At 36.6% G+C, this 17736-nt stretch overlaps 1 protein-coding gene across 7 annotated transcripts in view; it reads left to right on the plus strand.

Annotated features, from left to right (window-relative positions):
* DOCK4 (dedicator of cytokinesis 4) overlaps positions 1-17736 on the plus strand; it is a 572917-nt gene that overhangs the window by 487670 nt on the left and 67511 nt on the right. For all 7 annotated transcript variants that reach the window (XM_043965823.1, XM_043965817.1, XM_043965820.1 and 4 more), the window contains one exon: positions 10664-10812. In XM_043965823.1, the coding sequence (XP_043821758.1) occupies positions 10664-10812 (149 nt within the window). The remainder of the gene's footprint in view (positions 1-10663; positions 10813-17736) is intronic.

Here is a 17736-nt window from a genome sequence, read left to right on the forward strand (position 1 = left end):
TATAAGGAATTTATTTTTTCCGTTACATGTAAAGATAGTTCTCAACTTTTGTTTATACAAGCTTTACAATTTCAGATTTTTCTCCCTCCCTCCCCTCCCTCCCCCCCCCTCCCCTAGACAGCAGGTAATCTGATATAGGTTATATCTATATATCTATATATCATATCCATATACATATAGATAGATATATATACACACACATATATATATATTACATAATAACATTAATCCTATTTCTGCATTAATCCTGTTACAAGAGAAAAAATCAGAGCAGTGATGCAAAACCTCAAAATAGAAAAAAAAAAACAACAGCACCCAAAAAAAAGAAATAATATTGTTCAATCAGCATCTATACTCCACAGTTTCTTTCTTTCTTTTTTTTCTTGGATTTGGAGATCCTCTTCTATCATGAGTTCCCTGGAACTCTTCTGTACCATTGCATTGGTGAGAAGAATATAGTCCATCACAGTAGGTTAACATTCAATGTTGATGATACTGTGTACAATGTTCTTCTGGTTCTGCTCATTCTCACTCATCAGCTCACGTAAGACCCTCCAGGTTTCTCTGAACTCTTTCTGCTCATCATTTCTTACAGCACAATAGTATTCCATTGTATTCATATACCCCAACTTGTCCAGCCATTCCCCAATTGATGGGCACCCCCTCAACTTCCAATTCCTTGCTACCACGTAAAGAGCAGCTATAAATATTTTTGTACAAGTGGGTCCCTTTCCCCCTTCCATGATTTCTTTGGGCAAAAGACCTAAAAGTGGAATTGCTGGGTCAAAGGGTATGCACAGCTTATTGCCCTTTGGGCATAATTCCAAATTGCTCTCCAGAATGGTTGGATCAGCTCACAGCTCCACCAACAATGCATTAGTGTTCCAATTTTCCCACAGCCTCTCCAACATTTATTATCTTCCTTTTTTGTCATTTTAGCCAATCTGATAGGTGTCAGGTGGTACCTCAGAGTTGTTTTAATTTGCATCTCTCTAATCATTAGAGATTTAGAGGTATTTTTTCATATGGAATAGAATGTCCTCTTTTTTTAAAGGCTCAATTCCAGTGTGTCATAGATGTGACTTGAACCCAGGTCTTCCTGACTCTGAAGCTGATTCCCTACCCATTGGGCCACATTGCTTCTCTCAAACTAAATATTGTTGGATATTCTGAATCCATCTAAGTTTAAATTATGACCTTCTAAAAAAATATTTTCTTTCTGCCTTTTTGTGTTGTTCTCAAGGTCAGATAGCATGAAAAACCTGGTTGTAATTTACCGTCACCCATAGAGGAAAAAAAAAATTTAGTTAACCATCAATGTCTCCCAAACTATTTGAACAAAAAGGGTGATAAATTTCTTGTTTCTCATTTCTTCATGAGTAAATCAATACCATTTCTAGTGTTCACTATACTCCAAGTTTTTTAAAAGCAAATCAGAGGTGCAGCTAGGTGGTGCAGTGAATAGAGCACGGCCCTGGACCGGAGGACATGAGTTCAAATGTGACCTCAGACTCAACACTTACTAGGTGTGTGCCTTGGCAAGTCACTTAACCTAATCACCTGACAAAATCCAGAACAAAAAGATCAAATCAGGACACAAGAGCATATTCATCAGTCTCTCAATCAGAAGTAAGTAAAAGGGAACCACAAGCAGAGGAGGTAGGGGTTCATTCTTATCTTGTTATACAATAAAATTTTCTGAAGGCAGTGTTGGATTAGTGGCTCAAAGGCCTTTGTGTGCTTGAAGTAAGGAAGTCTTGAGATTCTCCCCTTGCCTTCATGCATTTAGTAGTCCTGTGTCACTTAATCCCTTTTAGCCTCAGTTTTCCTCATATGTAAAATGGAGATAACCTACCTAACACAGGTGTTGCAAGAATCAAAACAGGTAACATGTATAGGGCTTTGAAACCTTACAGTGTTCCATTAATTCTGTAGAATACTTAAACAGTACCATCTTCCCAGGTTATAGTCTTTAGAAATTATTTTGGGTGTCAATTTAATGCTATATGAGCAGCTTATTTTACATATAAAAATTCATCATTTATCAAAACACTCATAAGATAATTTTTGTCTTTGGGATGAAAACAATCTTCAAGAAATATATGTGGATATTTTTGTAATACCCATTCTTCTAGGATTTTTATATTCTTTAAATATATAAATTATTTTTACTATTTCTAAAATTCATAAGAAATTTTATAAGTAAATGTATTTACATAACTTTGAATAATAGCAATTTTCATATGTATTAAATAATTATATATAGAGAGACAATATCATTTACTATGGACTTTACACAATAGTCAGATAATGCATTATATTAACATTTAATTTGTTATGGACTTTAAAACAGTAGCAAAACCCCTTTCAATTGATATCTTGAACTAAACTTTTTTAAAGTGTCTTGATATTATCTTTATGTTTCTAGCCATAGTTGCACTGTCTGGCAATGAAGGGGTTAGTCATTACTACCAAGGTCTATCCTTTGGCATTTGTCTTTCAGCAGGTTTGTTGTTTTATTTTCAGATGAAGTAAAATTCTTACTAAATAATATAGGCAGGCACTTTCTCTCACATTTTGCAAACACAGCGTCTAGTGACTGCTGTAGAAAAATCAATACTTCTCAGGCAGTCTGTTCTGTGCACAAATAGCAAACTCGAGGGGACCGCGTTGCAGGTGTCCTAAATGCTTTATAACAAGAGCATGTGACTGTTAGAGCTGGGAAATCCATCCCAAATCTCCAGTGATAGCGGAAGTTCTACAAAGAGCTCAAGTGCCCTGTTCCTTAGGAAAGGCTCTGGGAGGTCTTATATGAGAGAATCTATTAAGATTCTGCCAGTCCTGTGTTACCAAGGCATGCTTGATAGGCAACTATATTGTAATGTGATGTAATTACACTAGAATGTCACTTCCTCACAAGTAGAGATTGTTTCTTTCCTTGGATTTGTCCCCCAAGTATCTAGCATAAGTCTTGGTATATTGTAAGTGTTTGATAAATGCTTGTGGGTTGATTGAGATTGTTTTAAATTCCTAGGCAGGGATGTGATTTCAGATTTGGTCCCTGAAAGAAAAAGCCTGTCAACAGACTATTGGCTTGTCAAATTCACACCACTTGGCAGAGAGATTGAAAAGTACAACATGGGGTTAGGAAAAAAAAAAAACACCACACAAATGAATGGAAATTATCAACCAGTCAACAAGCATTTATTAAGTTCCTACAATATTCCAGGCACTGTGCTTTGTTTCTGGGTGTTATAAAAACAAAACAGTTCTGCCCTTGAGGAATTTACTTTTTGTTCAAGGGAAACAAAGCATACATAACATATATACATACATACACATACATATATGTATGTGTGTGTATATATGTGTATATGTATATATATGAGGAAATACAAAGTAAGAATGAGGTATTTTCAATGTTGGACTAGAAGTTGGAAAGATGAGAAAGAAAAGATCTTAGAAGGTGGCATTTGAGCTAAGCTTTGTAGGGAAAACACGGGATTTTCAGAGACATAGGTCAGAAGGAGTGTATTCCCCCACTTGGCAGCCAACCTTTGTTAAGGAATATCACTTTGGCATTTACATGGAGAATCAATAGGACAGGAAGAGACCGGAAAGCAAGGAGCTCAATTAAGAGGCTGTAGGCAATAAGATGAAATGTGAGAACGTGAACTATGGTGGTAGCCATGTGAATGCAGAAAATAATATAGATGTGATGATATATAGGGTCAGAGAGAGTTAAACTCAAGGAGGATTCTAAGGTTGTAAACCTAGATAACTGGAGGTGTATATGAGGTACCTCCAATAGAAATAGGGAAGTTGGGGTTGGGTGACAGAAAGTAAATAAATTCTATTTTGGATAGGGTGATTTTGAGAAGCCAAGCAAGATCCAGATGGAAATGTTCGATTAGGAAGTGGTGAATGTGACTGGAGCCAGGAGAAAACCCAGAAACTGGGTATATAGATTTAGGGGTATCTGCATAGAGTCGTCTATATGACAGTTGACACCCCATGATTCATAATGGGGTTCTCAGAAACAAAGTAGAGGGACTATAAGAGGAAAAATCCTAGGGGCACACACATTTACTCAGGGGGACATGGCTGCTGATCCAGCAAAAGAGACTGGTTAGGAGTGACTAGTTAAATAGGAAAGAACTAAGAATGAAATGTCATGAAAACCAGGAGAGGAGAGACCATTTGGAGGAAAGCATGGTCAATGGCCAGCAAATAGTCTACAGCTCTCTCCTTTGCCGATCAATCATTAATGTCATTGTCCAAATAATCTTCATAATCCTCTGCTCTGATTATATCATTGCATTGGTCAAACACTACCCAGGGCCTACCACATGAAGTATAAATTCCTTAAACTGGCACACAAGGCTTTCCACAATCTGGCTTTATTTCACACTACTTGCTCTGTTTTTCCCTATCTCTCTGCATTGGTTCATGATGCCTCTCATGTTTGCAATAGACTTTCCCTCCTTCAATCCTACTCCCCCTCAGTATTCACCTGCTGGGATCCTTCTTTTCTTTTAAGATGGAATTCAGGTATTACCTCCTATATGAAACCTTTCCTGATCCCTCTAGCTGGAAGTCATCTTTTCCTCCAAATTTCTCTTAGCAGTTTGTACTTTACTCCTCTATATATTATCTGATTGGCATTTTAACTAATTTTCTGTTTGCCTTATTTCCCCTACTAGCTTTTAAAGTCTTTGAAGGTGATGACTATTTTATTCTCGTATACCAATCACCTTTCAGAGTGCCCTAATAGAGAAGGTACTTAATATATGCTCGTGTATTAGAATTTATTTGAATTGAAAAGGACAACCCAGATGGAAGAGTATAGTAGAAGAGGAGTGAATAAAGTCATATGGGGAAAATAGGATAACTTTATTCCCTTATTCAAAGGAAACATTGCAATAGAAAGGGTTCTGGATTGGAATCAGAAGACTAGTATGGGGTCCAACCTAGATCTTCTATATTCTATTCCCATGCCCTTGGGCTAGTTGATGACCTCCTTAAACATCAGTTTTCTCACCTGTAAAATGTGGGTGAGTGGAATAGATGATCTTTAGGGTTCCTTTTAATTCCAAATCCATAATCCTCAGCTGACATAGACCATAAAAGGAGTTTATTTCTGCAAAAGAGAACCTTCCATTTCGAAAGGAAGAAAAACCACCACCCTCTTTATTAAGAGAAGACCCCCAAAATGAACTAAGAAAGTCTAGCTGGAGGAAGAGCAAGCATACTTATTACATTTTCTTACACCTATTCTGAGGGAAAAGAAATAAAAAGCAATAGACAGCTAGATTAGGTTTGCCCTCTTCAGATAGATACAAGATACTTAACTTAGTTATAACACTAGGAGATAACTGATATCTCCTAGTGTTATAACTAAGTTAAGTAATCTCTTGCTCTCTCCTCCCCAATCTCTTTCTCCCTCTCTATTTTTTCCCTTTCCTACCTCTTTTTCCCCACACTGGGGGGGGGGGAGAAGCAAACCGTTAGAATGTATATGTAATCAAGCAGTAGTATTACATCACATTCATATGTCTTAAATTTTTCAGTTATTCCTCAACCGATGGTTACTACCCCCTTAGTTTCTTTTGTCACCACAAAGAAAAAGTTTCCATTATTACTTTTGTGCATATGATTCCTTTTCCTCTCTCAGAGATGTACTTCAAAGCACTATTTCCCCCATGGAAGGAGTATTGCTCCCAGACCCAGCACTTCACAGGCTGACATCTGTTTAGGACATATATTGTTAATTACTGTAGAATCCATCCTAAACCATTCAAATATGACAAATTATATTGTGACATAAAATAAGTAGATGTCTCATCTGAGTTCACTGCATAGAGGAGTGAGGACAGTCAGATAACATTAATCAGGAAAAGCTTTCTTGAAAAACATTCTGACCTAGAAAAAATATGCTTGGCTTTTAAAACGTTTTAGATGGTTTCCCTGGTTACCTAAGTGTAATCACTGAAACAGAGGCTCATTTACATATCATTGTCCCTTCTCCTAGAAGGCTTGTGTTCCTTGTAGTATCACTTTCTGAGCTAGACTTGTAGGTGATAGTACAGTTGTGTGACCTTGGTTGAATCACTTTGATTCTCTGAGTTTCAATTTCCTTATTGCAAAGCAGGAAGAATAGATTACTTTAGACTAGTGGTTGACAAAATTTTTTGTTCCCTGAACCCCTTTCAAGAGCAACCAAATATGTTTTGAACCTCAGAGTAATTTAATATACTACTTCTAATAGTCTTTTAGATTTATTCATTAAGTGTTTAACTACTGTGACAACTTTTGCCCCCAAACCTCCAAATTAAAATTTATATTATGTAATTGCAATTATAAAATATAAAATTTATTCTAGCTATAATTATGAAAACTATATAAAACCGTAGACTTCTAGGTAGTACAATGGAAAGAGTGGTGGGCTTGGAGTCAGAAAGACTCATCTCCTCAAATTAAAATGTGGCCATACACATTTACTAGCTCTGTGACCCTGGGCAAGTCATTTAACCTTGTATGCCTCAGTTCTTCATAGGTAAAATGATTTGGAGAAGGAAATGGTAAACCACTCTAGTACTTTGCCAAGAAAACCCCAAATGGGACCACAGAGTTGGATATGACCAAAAATGACCAGACAACCACAAACAACATGCTTAATTATACATTAGCTTTACTTTGAAGACCCTTCTAAGGTTAAAAAGAAATGGGTTGGGGGGAGAGGGAAAGGAAGGAGGGAGAAAAAATTGGAACTCAAAGTCTTATAAAAACAAATGTTGAAAACTATCTTTATATGTAATTGGAAAAAATACTATTAAAATTGGAAGGGAGGGGAGAATAATTGTATCTGTACTTTTGCAGAGAGTTGTTATTGTACAGAGTAACTTTCCCACACATCATGGTTTTCTGGACACCCTGTGCTTCGTGCTACCTTAAGAAGCAAAATAAAAGGAAATATAATTAATGTGCATGCACTTAAGTCTGAAATTGGCAAATGATTGTGGACAATATGGCTTTGGATACAAAACCTAACACAAAAGATGGAAGTTAAAAAGGAACACGAAAAGGAAAAAAAAGAACCTTTCTTTTGCTCAGTTTCATTGATTGTGCAGTTAGGTTCAAGTGAATGTTTTTATTATTTATGTTGGTTTGTACCAACAAAAACTATATTTTGAAAAAGATATAATATGATTAAAATTTATATTCTTTTAAGGAGAAAATGCAATCCAGGAAATTGTAATCAATCTAAGGTAGATTAAGAAAACAGATCAAACTCAGTAGAATAAAGGCTTCTTGAGGGCAGGTAATATTTTCTTTCTATCTTCCAATTTTCAGTGTCAGCTCAATGCAGTCCCTACAATAGGCTTCAGTTAAATATTTGGTAAGGTATCAAGATAGATGATTTTTATAATTGAGATATATCCATTCCTTTACTATTTGATCTAGTTTATGTATTAGGTTTTTCATGGTTGCCCCATCCTTTATTGCTTCACCATGGCTTTTTTTGGTTTCCTGGAGCCCTGATTTATTGCTTCCTCTGCTGATGAATTAGAGTGACCTCTATTTGTTTAGTATAAGAAAGTTCTACAACTTCTAATCTTACCAATATAACAAATTTTATTCTGATATCTTGCTGTGGATATTGACAACAAATGTTATAAAATTTTGTAAAACTTAGAAACCTTAAAAGTTCATAAGAATCCCTGGATCCTAAATGACACCATGAGAAGAGAACATTTTCTTTCTTCTTAGCTAAGGTTAATGAAATTTAGAAGTACTCAGAAAAACTTCTTGGTCTATATATTCACACTTTTGACTATACCCTTTGATGTAAAATATCTACCAGTGTCAGAGTTGGATAATTTGGGGTATTTTTTCCCTTAAAGGAAACCCACTAAGTAGAAATTCTACCTATGAAGGTAGTGATCGCTCTGTGACTTTCATCCCTTTGGGCAATTTATAGCGGTCACAACCTCTCCAAACCTTATTCTCTGTGATTCTTGTTCATGCTTTTCTCGTGTTGAAAGTCTTCCTCTGGTTATTTTAATATTTGCATCATACTCATGTCACTGTCCATCTGTTTTCTCTCATTTTTGTTGTTTTATGAATTCATCTCCTTTATCAATCATTTGTGTCTCCATTCATCTTTTACATCACTTTCATTTTCCAGTCATTATTAATAATATTTTGTAGTCTACCTATATGAATCATAAATAATTCCTTTCTCCCTTGGGCTCCTTACATTTTTTTAGTCCTCCTGGCTAGTTCTACTCCACAGTTTGTAGTCATATTGCATATTTGGCATAATATGGTGTTAAGGAGATGAGTTTTTTGAAGTACTTCAGAATTTTCAAAAAAAAAAAAGTCCATCACCAATGAGAGGAAATAAATGTAAAATGTAAAAAGTAAAATAGCATATTCTACGTGACATCTCTTTGTTGTCTCCATTCCATTATTTTTTCTCCTACAAAAGCGCTTGTAATGACCTGGCTTAGCTGGATTTCATTTCAACTGCTATGGCATTGTTTTCTCCTCAGAATGTTTTTATGATATGATGCTGCTCAGTCTTCCAGCCTCCTACTCTCCACTGTTTTGGAAATGAATTTAAATTTTGTATTCAAACTCAGTGTTCCCCTTGACTTCCATTTCTCTCCAAGAAACAAGAAATTATGTTTTTATTGTCTGGGGTAAATTCTTGTCTTTTTGGTATTTCCTGTAATATCAACTATTTTGAATCAGTTAAACTTCTCCAAGAAATGGACATAGAGTCTACTTTTGCCCATTTCCCCTTTTTTTTTTCCTGAAAGGATAGTCCATTTAAATGGTTATTTAAACAGGATTGAAGCTTCTGTCAGAAGACTCCATTTCTTCTTTTCTTTCTTCTCATTTGATGTTTACCATCACCTCTGCTCTAACTGGTCAGTGATCTGACCTCATGTCTCTGCAAAGGCATTTGTTGTCTGGGACAAGTCTCATACCTTAGCCATCCTGTAGACCCTAACCCTAGGCTAGACCTCGATACCATGCTTACTGTTTAAAGACCAGCCTAGCTAAGGTCAAAGAAGCTTATCACTAGATTGGTTTTGGGGTGATAATATTTTTGACCGTAAAATTTCCCAAAGGCTATTTACAGAGTCAAAGATGAGTTGTATTCTGTGTTGGTTATTGGAGTACTTACCTCAATCTTTGAAGAGTTTAAGTAAGATTGAAGTCAGTTCTGTTTTACCAAATCACAGAGTCTCAGAGTTGGGACCAATGTCAGAGGACAAGTCTAACCCATACAGATGAGAATCTACTGGACAGACCCTCAGAAAGTGATAATCCAGCCTTTAATTGAATACCTTAAGTGAAGGGAAATCCACTACACTCTGAAGAAACCCGTTCTACTTTTAAAAATTGTTAATAAGTGTTGTTGGGTTTTTTGCCCCGTTATGTCAAGTCTAAATTTACTTCTAGAACTCCTGCTTATAGCTATTAGTTCTGCCCTCTGGGTTCAAGAAGAACAAGCCTAATCCTTCTTCCACAAGACACCCATGTGAACGCTTGAAGATAGCAACGTACTTCACCCCCCTGGCCCAAGCATTCGTGTCTCCCCAGTTCCTCTGATTGATCATTGTATGTTATGGTCTCAAAGATCCCTTAGTTTTTGATCTGGGTTAACTAGCAGTTTGCGATAGGTACTAGGTATTCACCTAATATATTGTTAGTATAATAGCAACTAATATTTGAATAGAGGCATAGTAAACAGCCATGCTGAACTTGAAGTCAGGAAGATCTGAGTTCAAATCATTCCTCAGTCACTGTGTGACCCTGAGCAAATCACTTACCTTCCCCGTGCCTCAGTTTCTTCATCTGCAAAAATATGTGAAAGTTTATTATGTGTAAGCTCCTTGTAGGTGGCCATTGTTTCATTTCTTAATTTGTATCCTCAGCACCTAGTGTAGTGCCTGTACACAGTTGGTACTTAGTTGAAGCTTTTTGATTGATTGAAAACATCTCCAATTTTCACATTATACTATTTTATTATATTGTAGAACAATGGTCCTCAATTTTATACATACATACATACATATATATATGTGTGTGTGTGTGTGTGTGTGTATATATATATATATATATATATATATTTGATCATGGGCACAGTATGTTATTACTTGCTTGGAGGGATTGTGATCCACTGGGAGAATTGGGAGACACACATACATGTGTAAGTGCAAGTTCAATACAGTTCAAAGCATGCTCTTTGAGAACAAAGACAGTGGTCTTTGAGCCAAAACATTTTCCTAAAGAGAAAAAAAAAGCCACCCATTTTAAAGGGGGTTTCATGAAAAATGAGTTTCAATTTGCAGAAATTCACTCTTTTTTTTTTTGGCAAGGGAATGAGGGTTAAGTGACTTGCCCAGGGTCACACAGCTAGTAAGTTTCAAGTATCTGAGGCCAGATTTGAACTCAGGTCCTCCTGACTCCAGGGTCAGTGCTTTATCCACTGCACCACAGAAATTCACTCTTAAACAAATTTTCCAACAACCTCTTTTTTCTAACACGGGATGGATCCATAATTGATGAAATGATGTCTTTTGCTATCTGTTTAATATGGTGAATTTTCTAAATCACTGTCAAATTCAGATTTCTCTGTTTTATCTAGGAGAGCACAAGCTTCACTTCATTCCTGCACTGATCGGCCCTTTCTTAGAAGTAACCTTGATACCTCAGCCAGACCTACGGAATGTAATGATTCCTATTTTCCATGATATGATGGACTGGGAGCAAAGGCGTAGTGGCAACTTTAAACAGGTAAGCCCAAACTTCTCTCCACGCAGATGGGAAAGTTCAGTGAAATGCATCGTAGAGCTCACCAAGTTCTTTATAAGCTCCTTGAGGGCTGCAAGCCATTCTTATCTTCATATCCACAGTACACAGCATGGTGGCTGGCATATAACAGAAACTTAATAAATATTTGACCAATTAGATTGAATTAATTATGTTTTGATGGAAAGAGCACTTGACTTAATGAGGAATCAAGAGACCCTAATTCTCAGTCCTATCCTGATGCATGAGGGAAGAAAAATACTGGGTAAGAGTCTAAAAGAAATTCCTTCTAGTCTTGACACTGCCATCAATTACCTTGGATGGCTCGACCTCTCTGGACTTCAGTGTCCTTATCTATAAAATGAAAGAATTATATTAGATTATTAATAAGGTCCCTTCCAGTTCTAAAATCTATAATTCACCCATTCTAATATCTCTTATCCCACCATAACCAATCTGTTGCCAAAGCTTGTTAATTTCATTTTGCTATAGCTCTCAAATATGTCCCCTTCTCTAACACTGCCACTATTCAAATGCAGGCCTTCATTACCTCCTACCTGGATTATTGAAAGTCTGTTGATGGGTTTGCCTGTCTCAAGTCTCTCTCCCCTCCCCACTCCAATGCATCCTCCATTTAGACACTGAAATGTTTTTCCTAAAGCAAAGGTCTGATCACGTCATTCCCCCTATTCAACAAATTCCACTGGCTTCCTATTACCTCCAAGATCAAATACAAAATTCTCTGCATGGCATTCAAAGCTCTTCATAACTTAGCTCCTTTCTACCTTTCCAGTTTTCTTATACCTTACTCCCCAGTATATACTCTTCAATGCAGTGGCACTGGGCTACTGGCTGTTCCATGAACAAGACGCAACATCTTTTATCTCTGGGCATTCTCTCTGGCTCTCCCTCTTCACTTCTGACTGCTGATTCCCCAGCTTCCTTTAAACCCAGACTAAAATCCTAGCTTCTTAATTCATGTATTCCCTCTGTTAATTACTTTCTATTTTACATATATAGCTTGTTTTGAAAATTTGTGTTTGTTTGTTAGCTTCCCCATTAGATTGTAAATTCCTTGAGGGCAGGGCAGGGACTGTCTTTTGCCTCTTTTTCATATCCTCAGAGTTTAGCTCAGTTCTTGGCAAATTGTAAGCACTTAATCAGTGTTTGTTGATTGATTAATTAGTCACATGACCTTGGATGAATTACTTTACCTCTTTAGACAGGTCTCAGTTTCCTCCCTGGTAAAATGAGTTGGCTGTTCTAAGTGATCTCTAAGGTACCTCTTAGCTCCAGCTTTATGTAAGCCTGTAATTCTATATCTTAAATCCAGCAGTATCTTTGCTTGATCAGAGATGGTTCCCAATTGGGAGAATCCTGGAGTTAATGGCTTTTGAGAATTGCTTAACTCCTCAAAGCTCTGGATTTTGTATGTGTAGAATGGTTCTGCTTTGTTCACTTCATACATTGTATGTTGTATTGATCTTCTCTTTAATTGAGTGGGGATTAATTTGAAGGGGAAAAGCAATTGAAACACATAAGAAGAAATGCAATAGCAATGCTGTGATTGTTCACTGACTTTGGTCTCAATAATTCAGTTTCCAGTCTTAAAAGGGCAGAATTTTTTTTTTTAATGAAGAAACCAAATCTTATGAGGATTCAGCTGCTCCTGCCACTCCAGAGCACCTTTTGTGCCTCATTTTGAGTTATGAAACTTGCCATCTACTTATTGCTAACACTCTAATCACCCATACAGGGTTGAGTCCTTGGACTGATTCCTTTCTTTCTGCTGTTGCAAATGAACCACTGCAGAAGTTTAGAATTAGTTTCAGGCATTGGGTCAGGAGCTTTATAAGAAAAAATAATATATGAAAGTACTCCATTGGAAGAAGCATTCTAAAACATCAGAAGATTAAGGAATTTTTCCCGGTTACATCATTGTCTTCATTAAGAAGAATTATGGGGCAGCTAGGTGGCACAGTGGATAGAGCACTGGCCCTGGATTCAGAAGGACCTGAGTTCAAATCCAGCCTCAGACACTTAACAATTACCAGCTGTGTGACCCTGAGCTAGTCACTTAAGCCCAATTGCCTCACCAAAAAAAGAAGAATTATGATAATTCACATTGATATTATGCTTTAAGGTTTATAAAATAATTTCTTCACATAAAACTACTATGTGAAAGGAGGTTTATAAGATAATTTTATCACATAAAACTATTATGTGAAGGGAAGCAAGTGACGCAAGTCTAATTGTCTCCATTTTACATATAAGGAAACTGGGCCTTATAGGGTTTAAGTGACTTGCCCAGAGTCACCCAGCCAACACATTCAAAAGTAGAGCTGGCACATGAATTAGACCAACTAGAAAATTAGAGTGGAGAAAGTATACTTTTTGGTATATTTTTCAGTTAATTCAACTTGTTAAGGGCTAAAATTCTAGCTAAACTGTCTAAAATATCTAATGAGTGGTCGCCAATAAATTATAAGCTTTAGCAAGAGTTAGACTTTTAAGCATTTATTAAGGAGAATAAGAATTTGGTAAAGAGAGAGAAAAAGGCCTAGATTTCTATCTATTAAAGGGAGAGCACATTTCTAGCTCCCTTCTCCACCAGAGTCCCGAGGAAAAGAGAGCAAGACTGAGCGCCAGTCTCTTCCTTCCTCCTCCCACTAGCCCGCGTCACTTCCTGACTCCTGGTCTTGCCCTCAAAGACCTTCCCTTCATGGGCAGAACTCCTCTACAGTAAGTATCCAGCAGGTGGCGTTATTCCAATCGTTACAGTCCCCCCTGTTGTTCCTCAAGAAACAAAATGTTTCCTTGATGGAACAGTAAAAACAACATGATAACTATTGCTAACTAATAATATGTGAACAACAATATAGAAAAGGAAGAGAGGAAAGTTTTGTCCAGAGGGGCGATTTTTTTTTTTTTGTCCTCATGAACCGATGCTTTGACATTAGTCTTGCAAAGGGAGGGCCTCTGCAGAGAATACACGTTACAGATGGTGTATATTATAACAGAAAGAGAAAAAAAACAACAAAAACAACAAATCAAAACTGTTCATTTAAAGTCTCTGAAAGCCTTTTCTCAGATGTCCTCTAGGTGTAGTCGTGGAATGGAAGTCTTTTCAGGGGTTGATGTGTGGATGCTGGTAATCAGCCAGGAAATTTCCTACAAAATTGAGCTTAACACAACTTTAAAATAGCTTTGTCAATAATCAAATCAAACAATGAAAGTTCTCAAAAACATGTCTAAGGGAATACAGAATCTTAGTTGTTACACATGAAACATATAATAAAACAAAAATTGAAACATTCTTTAAAATTATAATATTACTATAGTCCCCCCCCTTATGGAGGGTAATTGAGAAGACAATTGCTGCAATATTAATTATTAAAAATAATTTTTATCTTTGTTTCATCACTTTTTGCATCATCTGCCTAATTATCTTCATGCCATTATGAGAAATTTTAAAATCTAATATAATTAGTAACAGATGTCAAGGCCAAATTCAACACTGTTATTTATCATGACACCTGAGATAATTATGGGGGTTACCATAAAAGAACAGAGAAATGATGGGATATGAGCATTCCCACACTTGAGCAATATGTACTGCCCATACAGTATGCCAGGCTTAAAATAGGTGGATGGAATATACGTCCATGCCACCGAACATATTGGAGGAAACTGAGTCAGACTTAATCAGATGCATGGGATTGAGATGGTCCATGGCATCAGGCATATAGGAGGGAGCATAGAAGCCAGGTGTAGAAGTGAGATGGGTGGGATCAATACTTCCAGCCATCTGTACAATATTGTGGGGAAAAATAAAATAAAATATTAAACCAAGAGAATCCAACCTCAACATTTGTCAAAAGCCGTTCCCTTGGCCATACCTTGACTTCATGCATGTCTCCCCTCATGTGTATTCCTCTTGTGATTGGATGGCATCTTGGCCAACTGGCATCTGATAACTCAGAATAAAGGCAATTAATGTCTTAAATGATAAGTTCCCATAATCCAAGTCTCATATGGATTTAAAATTGAGGATAATAAATGATTGCAAAAAATGTGAATACATCTTGACTCAAAATATAATATATAATTATGCAACAATTTCAAATAATACCCTTTTTTTTACTTAGTATACAATTACTTTTGTGAAAAATCAGAACATATTTAAATACAAGTTAAAGCACAACAGAATCTCAAAGAAAACTTTTACAAATGTTCCCCTCTTTTTTTTTTTTTTTTCGGAATATGCTTATCAAAAATAATACTTCTAGAATCAATTTACACTTGCCATGGCAAACAATTTGCCAGGGAAATGCTTTAAAGAGTTTGATCAAATAATCAGTTGAGAAAAAACAAAAACAAACAACTCAGAATATGGGAGCACAATACTCCTAGAATTAACATTGTATAATAAAATCAAAACCATCTTGCAATGTTTCAAAATTAGATAGACAAATGAATAGAAGAAAATACACATGGAACAATAAAATACAGTGAAATTCAAACTAAGGAAATCTAAATGAATATGAACTTAATATTAATAAGAGTATTACAAAATATAAACTTGATCACATGACTATAAAAAGCTTTTACAAATATTCTCCTTGTTTTAGAAACTAAGTATAAGACACAATCTCAAAAGCATTAAAATCTCTATGAAAATAAACCTATACCATTAATTTCAAAATGCATATGTAATAGCATAGAAATCCTATGTAACCTCTGAACTGATACTATTACTCTGAGTGAATTCAGAACACTTTTGATTCCGATATCTAAAATCCCCAATACTCATATCAATACCTTGCTGCTTACTGCTACATTTCTGTGAAATATATACCCTTCCATGGCAAAAGAAGTGGAGTCTTGAACTATGTTGATGATTGTCATTCTTATTCACCATAAGTTTTTCTTCTTTAACCCCTCTATATTGTCTGTCAGGCTTTTCACCATACAAATGCTTTATAAGATTACTAATTAAAGACAAAAGCAGGTTAGCAAAATTATGAACAAAACGAGCATATCTAGAATTTAAAGAGTTTTCTAAGGTTGTCTTAGAAGCACAGCCAGGCTGGGGAAGGGCTGAGCCTGAAGCTGCAAATGCAGGTAGAAAAAGTTGAGCATGCGCATCAGATCTCTGGACTTCCCAGGCAGGGGAAGCTATGGGCTTGGCCATGGGAGGAGTAGAGGGTGGGGTCTGGAGAGGAGGGGAGGGACCAGAGCAATTTGAATCAGACTTGATTTTGAACTCAGGCCTGGATTCCTCTTCCCCCACTTTGCCTCCAGGTGCTAGGGGATTAAAAGCTTCTAGAGGGTGGGTCATTGCCTCCAGGCATGCAAAATTAGAGCAACAATTAGTGTTAGAATTGGGAAAAGCTGCAGGAATCTCTTCAGGTTTCTCTGAAAAAGCATGGTTGGGAGAGGGAGTGATATTTCCTTGTGTGAGTAAGTTGCTGGCTCTTTTAACAAAAATAAAAAGAAAAATAGAAAATCCACAAAAACAAAGCATTAACATGATCTTATCTCCCATTTGTCTGGTTAAACAGACTAAAATAAAAAATAGGGTAATTAGGGAGTTTAAAAGGTCCATTCGAAAAAATTTAAAGGAAAACACAGCCAGTACGCCAGTACTTAGCAGTTAAAGGGAGAGGGAGGGGAAATTTCTTACCCAACCAGAAGATCAGAAGTGAGGTTCAGCTTTCCTCTTCGTGGTCAGCCATCTGTTAAGGGCTAAAATTCTAGCTAAACTGTCTAAAATATCTAATGAGTGGTCGCCAATAAATTATAAGCTTTAGCAAGAGTTAGCCTTTTAAGCATTTATTAAGGACGAATATGAATTTGGTAAAGAGAGAGGAAAAAGGCCTAGATTTCTATCTATTAAAGGGAGCGCACATTTCTCGCTCCCTTCTCACCAGAGTCCGAGGGAAAGAGAGCAAGATTGGCGCAGTCTCTTCCTTCTCCTCCCACTAGCCCCGCGTCACTTCCTGAACTCCTGGTCTTGCCCTCAAAGGACCTTCCCTTCATGGGCAGAACTCTCTACAGTAAGTATCCAGCAGGTGGCGTTATTCCAATCGTTACAACTTCAAATAAGAAATTGTGGTATCTTCTCTAATAAAGTCAGGTATTTGACGCTTCTTCTGCTCCATGGAGGGTATAATTCATTTCTTTCCCTTTTGCCATGTCTACAGATGAGATGTGTTTTCTCCCCCCTCATACACATAGTCCTGAAAGGAGAATTAAACCCTTGAAAATACAAGTTGATGGTAGTGTTATTTTACCAACCTTCCAGAAACACTACTTTTTATTATCCTCCTTTATTGTTGATTTGTTATATCTTTCCCTTTTATCCAAAGGTTTTGAACTTAAGCTAAAAATGGTACAGTCCTATATCCCCAATGAAGTCAGGTCAAAAATAGAAGGGTCTAATTTGTACTTAGGGTAGTAAAGAACTGGAAACAAAGTGGATACCCATCATTTGAGGAATAAATAGTGGCATATGAATGTAATGGAATATTTGCCATTTCTCATAGCACATTATGGGGAAATTCAGAGAAACATGGGAGGATTTGAATGAACTAGCAGAGATTTGTATGGAATAAGTACCAGGTAGTGCAATGAAGAGACCGCTGACCTGGAGTCAAGAAGACCTGAGTTCAAATCCAGCCACAGAAACAGATTAGCTGTATAATGCAAGGCCAGCAGCATAACTGTCTGCCTGAGTTTCTTCATCTGTAAAATGAGGCTAATAATAGCATCTACTTTGCAAGGTTATTGTGAGGATAAATATACTAATTACACATTTTAAAGCACTTTTCAAACCTTAAAGCACTATAGAAATGCTTGCTGGAATATACAAAAAGACCATAGTAATGTAAATAGAAAGAAACACTA

The sequence above is a fragment of the Dromiciops gliroides genome, chromosome 5, assembly GCF_019393635.1.
Source record: "Dromiciops gliroides isolate mDroGli1 chromosome 5, mDroGli1.pri, whole genome shotgun sequence".
NCBI classification, from domain to species: domain Eukaryota; kingdom Metazoa; phylum Chordata; class Mammalia; order Microbiotheria; family Microbiotheriidae; genus Dromiciops; species Dromiciops gliroides.